The following is a 6311-nucleotide window of genomic DNA, read 5'->3' as shown; positions in this document are numbered from 1 at the left end:
ATTCGAGATAAAATAACGGCCATCTCCACGATTGTCAATAAAAGTAATGCCTTCTATATGTCCCGTCAGGACCCCAGCTGCTTGTCCTTTTGCAACGAAACAACGCCTGTCCCACACCAAACAATTTTATTTCAAGATTCCTAGTAAAATAAATGGAAGGCATGATTAAAAGAAAAACAACAATAGCTTGTGAGCCAGCAGCACCACAGATTAATTATCCTGCCACTGCAATAAATCACCCCCCTTTTCATTGCATCTAAACATTCTTAAAAATCCCAGAGGTCCTGACAAGTGATTTCTATGAGAATGCATTTCAAAAGCATTTCTTGACCATATTAGGGAGTATAACACCGAGTCAATGGCCCACAATTTCTATTCATCTGATATATGACAAATGGTAAAATTAAAATCAATTTCACACCACAGCACTGTAGGAAATATAAACCCTGGGTTCTATTGTTCTCCAAGCTAGGCATCTGCAAACTATAAAGATGAAACAACACCAAGGATCAAACTTGAAACAAACCCCTAAAAAATATCATCTCCTAGATTTACACACCACCATTCTTGTAGAATGGTTTATGGTATTGCGTCTGAAACTCTATATTTATATATCATGGTTGTATCTTATCATGAGTTGGAGGATACATTCTAATTTTAAAAAATAAATTAAAATTTTGAAAGCAATAAGCAAAAATCTAACAAATAAAAAAACGCACAAGAAGTAATCCTCACTAAAATACAGTGCTAAATGTCCATATCACAAAACCATCAAGGTAGCCCGGCGGTTAAAGGTTGTCATTGGGACCCATTGTTAGTCAAGAGCTCTTATGTTAAACTCCCGCTGGCCACACCTGTGGCTTGTGGGTGGTCGCAATGATTTGGGGTTTTGGTTCTAGGAGGTCCTGGATCAAGTCTTGTTAGCACTCATGTTATCTTTGTCATTGTGCATGTTCTCTCCAGGTTTGAGACGAGATTGCATGTGAAGGAGAATGTTAGCTTGATATAAATTATTGGGCCATTTCCTAAAACTTAAGCTTTCCGAACAATTGATGATCTAACAGCTCCATCAAATAACTTTCAGATTTGAAAAAGAAAAAAGAAGAGAGAGTGAGACAGAGAAGAAATGAAGTAGAATTTCACATCAGTACTGCCTATATGCTTTTTGTTGTAGTGTCTATATGTAATATGATATTTGACATGGCAAGGAATTACACAAAGTTGGTCCTATAAATGTGAGCTAGTGGGAAGTTAGACATGATACAAAATTAAATTACAGCATTATTTGCACAAAGTGGCAGCTCTCATTCTCTACCCCAAATAAGACTAAACCCTAAACTTTGTGGTCTTTCTCTAACTCTCTGCGTGTCGTGGGTGGATGGGTGGGAACTTGGGAAAGAATAGTTTCTATTGTTATAATTAATGGCATATATTGAGTAAAGAAAGAAAAAGTGTCTCACTGCTCTCAGCTGTTGGACAGACTTGTAAAGCAACTTTTTGGGCACACATATGACTATGGCATAGTAATCTGCTGCTACTCTCCCATCACGTTTGCAAAAAATAGGACTTATAGTTGGCCCCTGCATATATAAACATGAAAAGCATTTAAGGCAGCTCTTGGAACTGAGAAGAACTCAACATTTAATCAATAATTAAAAAAAATCAAAGTATCTCCAGTGAGTGCTTCCACAATACACGCCATTTAGAATTAACTTGTACTAGGATAAAACAACATATATGGTTTGGTTTTCACATTTCTTTGAAAGAAAGAGAGATTGATTCACCTGCAAGCCCGATAATGATGTTTGGCTCAGTATTCGCTCCGCCACCTCCTCTTGACTGCTTCCCCTCATGTTTGCAGTAACCTAACATAAATAGCATGAGACAATGAAATTATAGGCAACTACAACCATAACATAAAAAATAAATTATGCACACCGTGAACTGTCCAATTGCCCTCAAATGTGCCTCCAATCTTTCAAGAATTTCATGTGTGATGTCTAATACACCTTTCCGTTGGGTCAAGGACTTCCTGCTAGCAACAAGGACAGCCTGAAGACAACAAAGATAAAGTAGAGAGACTTTCAAATTAATACTTGAAGACCCTCTTTAAAATAAATTATCAAAGACCGTTTGGCATGCTTGGTTAAGTCCAAAGAGAGTGCACCTGACTTTGCAATATAACTCCACCTTCAATTTCTTTTAAATTGTTCTCTCTCAATGTGGTTCCACGACTCACAAGGTCCACAATAGCTTCAGCTATTCCCATCTTTTTCAAAAACAAAGCAAGCAGCTAATATTAATACCATTGGGAACTAGCATATATAATGCAATTTATATTAAATGAGTTGCATTAGGAGGCAGGAACTATGCAATGCCAAATAAATAAGTTAACTTTATAGATACTAAGCAACCAATTTCAAAAAGAAAAATGCTATAAACAATGAGCTAGAAAAAATGAACTGTTCTGAATTTTACCTATTCAAAACAGCATCCAGAACAAAAAGGAAGCTGATTTTTATAGCAAGTCAAGCATGGTAAACTTTTCTAAAAATTTCATTTATTAAAGATTCAGTGATCTGATCACTGAAAAACAAAAAAAAAAGAATGTAAACAGAAGTAACAAACGAAGGCACAATTGCTTGCCAAAATTCTAAAATGTCACGACAATAAATCAAAAAGCACAATTCAGTTAGTTCATTACATTCATAGCCAATGGCAACAATAAATCAAAAAACAGGTAAGAAGCTAATTGAGATCTTGAAAATGAAACACATATATACATGTACCAACTCCTCTATATGTATACATATATATAGTATAACTTCAAAATGATATTGAAACATGCAGGGAATTCGGGTTCAAATTTTTGCTTCACTGGTTTAATTAGAAAATAGGTCAAATTTTTACCCAACCCTCCCCTCCCCAAAAAAAAAAAAAATCATAAGAAGAAGAAAGAGGGTATTTTTACATAGTTATATTGTAAACTTCAATTATTTGACATGCTTCTACCTAGGTGAATGTCCAACCACAAGTGTCACATACATATCTCATACCCTTACATTAGTGTCTAGTTTCCAGAAAAAGGGTACTACACACATATGAAGAGTCAATTAACATAGCTTGACTGCATCAAATCAAGGGTGCAGATATGTGAAACTGGAGATAAATATAAACACCCCACAATAAAAAATAACCACTAACAAGATAGAAGAAATATTTGACAAATAAGTATAGTATTTGTGAACATGTGAGACATTAATGGCCAAGCCTTCATGTACTATCCACTCTCCCTGGCAAGCATCACGTGCAATACTCACGAGAGATAGCATAACTTGACAAAAATAATAAAACTATAGAAAAAAATAACTCTTACCGCAGGAGCTGCCTCTAATGCTCCATCAGCAGTTGAAAAAGTAACATGCTTCACTCCATTTTCCTTCATAAATTTAGGACCCAGCTGTGCACAAGAATGGACTACAAACTTAATCCCAACCAAACTTCTTAATTGAAACTTATAAATAAAAATTATTTAGAAAGAAATAATACAACAGAAAAATGATAGGACAAAGTGAAATGCAACATACATAAGTGAAACCAGTGGCAACTCTCAGAGGTTTCTCGGGTGTCCATTGACTCATTTGCGCTAGCTCCTTCATTGAGTTTGCATTCTCAAAAATCCCATATTTGGGTATCTGACAAAAAGAAAATATGTATTATACCCACAACCGTACAACCGCGTGACAATCAGCATACCACTGTATTGTGTTAAAGGAGAACAATGACTTACTGCCAAGGATAAACGGCAGTCTCAAAACTCAAGTGCATCATGAACAAGAATTAGATCTTCATTCCCCTATGAAAAGTAATTCACATGATAATTTTCAATTGTTAATATTTTCCCACAAAATCAAACTAAATGAAAACAAGTGCACAAGAAAATTAGCAGTGCCAAGATGAATGCAACATTAACAGTAAGGATGGTATCTTTTTTCTTTTTTGATAATCAAATTTATTTAAGAAAAACAATGCATCAAGAGGGAGATGCCATCTTTATATGTCACAAGTGTACGAAGCCAAAAGCAAAAGGAATTTTTCATATCACTGATTAGAGAAGATTACTGAAGCGTATGTTAAATGAACAAAACTTATAAGTCATAGTAGGAAACTTGCTCAACAGGTATCAAACATGAGCATACAATCAATTATTCACTTCTCACAATTGTGACTTCTCCCTTATGTGAATAAAAAAACTCATTTGCACAATTCATACCTGCCCATATTCACTAACTGTATCAAGACCCACAATACCAAGGTCTAGATCCCCTGATACTAATTTCCGTACAATGTCTTTTGGCCACTGAAACCAAACTTCCAGGTTTGAGAGCTGCAACAACCATTAAAAAAAGTCATGCAGCTACATAAGACATAAACTTAAGCATAACTGTAAATACTAAAATGTAGAGCATGAAGAGGTCAAAAACAATGCATAAACTAAGTGGCAGAAAACAAGATTTTTGTTTAGAGAAAAAATACACTACCCCATATATATGTTCCATATTTCAATAGTGTCTAACACATGGTTTTATTGATCAAATTCATTGAACCAATGGATGAATACAAGAGAGAGAAAATGTATTCACTCACACACTCATAGTTTTCAGTGAAGATGGGAAGGATGACAACAAATGCTGAAAATGGACAAAGTACCATCTAGAAGAAAGCTTACACAACATAACATTGTGAAACATGCAATGTATAATAGTATTTATGTAAGCAAGTGCATTGGCTTGCAGAGTTCACATCTGCTAACTCGCAGATGAGATTGAAATTTTGCCTCTGTAGCCCATATTAACAGACAAAGTACATCTCTTGATAACACATTCTTAAATAACATAAAATTATTTAGGGCAATTACAAGCAGAATAACAAAAACCAATAACCTTCTCCAAATAGCCTAATATATTCTTTGGAAATGAAAAATGATCAATCATCAACCTGAACTTTTAGCAAGATGGGTTGGGTCTAGGTTTCTTTGACACCAATATACATTTTCAGAAGGGCTCAAACCCACCCCAACATCTTTGTTTATGTGACTTCTACTGCTATGTCACTCTACTGAAAAATGGCATGTTGAACCCTTAAGGACACAATAAGCTATTTGTGCTATTGAACGAATTGCAGTTTTGCCATTTATGTTAGTCAGTATTGTGGCTACAGCTTAGTTAGAGTTGCACCCAAAATGTGTACCAAAACATACAGGAATATAGGTAGCTAATAATATACATACAAACATAACCTTCATAAAAATAACAAATATCACTTTGGACTAGTCATCATATTAAACTCTCCCCCAACAATTCCCATACGCAATGGTCAAGAAATCCTACTCATTACTGCTTTTCCAATAAATAGTAAAATAATATGTACAGATTTATGAAAATGTACTAAAGAATAAAAGAACGAACCTGCAGGAGTTTTGAAACTTCAAATAATTAAGTCCTATCCTCCTACACATTCAGATTCAGAGCCTGAAACTATTATACCCTCCTAAACCAGATGATCCATACCCAAAATTATAATATCAGTCCCTAAAAAATACAAAATCAGTTCCAAAATCAGTCCGAAATTCAGAATATACCAGTCCCGAAAATCAGTTCCAAAATCAGTCCAAAAATTAGAATATATCAGTCCGAAAATCACAATATCAGTCTGAAAATCACTATATCAGTCCGAAAAATCAGATTGATGACAAAGAAGAAAAAGAGGAAGATGAGAGAGTGTGAGGGAAAAATCAGTCCTATTGATTGTGTTGTGTTCTGCAGTGCCGAACAAGAGAATGAAATTGATGATAAAGAAGAAAGAGAGGAAGATGAGACAGTGTGAGAGAGAGAGTGAGAGGGAGAAGGAGAGGGAGAGGGAAAGAGAGACGAAGAAGAGGGAGAGAAGACATACCTGTTTCTCTTCTGTGCCGCTCCAGGTTGTGGAATGAGAAGACGAAGAAGACACATTTTAGGTCAATCTTGTTTATTCGGTCATTAAAAAAAAAAAAAAAAGACAAATTCAAAACGACGTCGTTTTGACAAGAAATTTATTGGCGACGAAAATTATTATGTTGCCATAAATATCATTCACTTTTCAGCGACTATTTTAATTCCGTCGCCAAAAAATCCAAATTGGCGACAAACATTTTCGTCGCCAAAACTTTTTTAGCGCTCCCGCGCAGAAAATTAAATTGGCGCTAACCATTTTTGGTGACGAATTAAGATATTTGTTGCTAATAGTGTATTTTTTGGCGACCAACACATATA

At 35.1% G+C, this 6311-nt stretch overlaps 1 protein-coding gene across 1 annotated transcript; it reads right to left on the bottom strand.

Annotated features, from left to right (window-relative positions):
* Positions 1 to 19: 19 nt before the first annotated feature.
* On the bottom strand, positions 20 to 6058 carry LOC114284636 (ATP phosphoribosyltransferase 2, chloroplastic-like). Its single transcript, XM_082919346.1, has 10 exons — positions 5956 to 6058; positions 4274 to 4387; positions 3791 to 3856; positions 3588 to 3695; positions 3377 to 3460; positions 2168 to 2269; positions 1939 to 2052; positions 1785 to 1865; positions 1461 to 1580; positions 20 to 106 (listed from the first exon to the last, which is right to left on the bottom strand). Exons 4-10 carry the CDS (start codon positions 3657 to 3659, stop codon positions 35 to 37), a joined length of 645 nt encoding a protein of 214 aa, XP_082775472.1. The 5' UTR covers positions 3660 to 3695; positions 3791 to 3856; positions 4274 to 4387; positions 5956 to 6058; the 3' UTR covers positions 20 to 34.
* Positions 6059 to 6311: the final 253 nt, after the last annotated feature.

This window comes from Camellia sinensis, chromosome 3 (genome assembly GCF_055761805.1).
Source record: "Camellia sinensis isolate YWXY chromosome 3, ASM5576180v1, whole genome shotgun sequence".
NCBI lineage: Eukaryota > Viridiplantae > Streptophyta > Magnoliopsida > Ericales > Theaceae > Camellia > Camellia sinensis.
The sequence above is the reverse complement of the archived record's forward strand: the minus strand, read 5'-3'. Positions and strand labels throughout refer to the sequence as shown.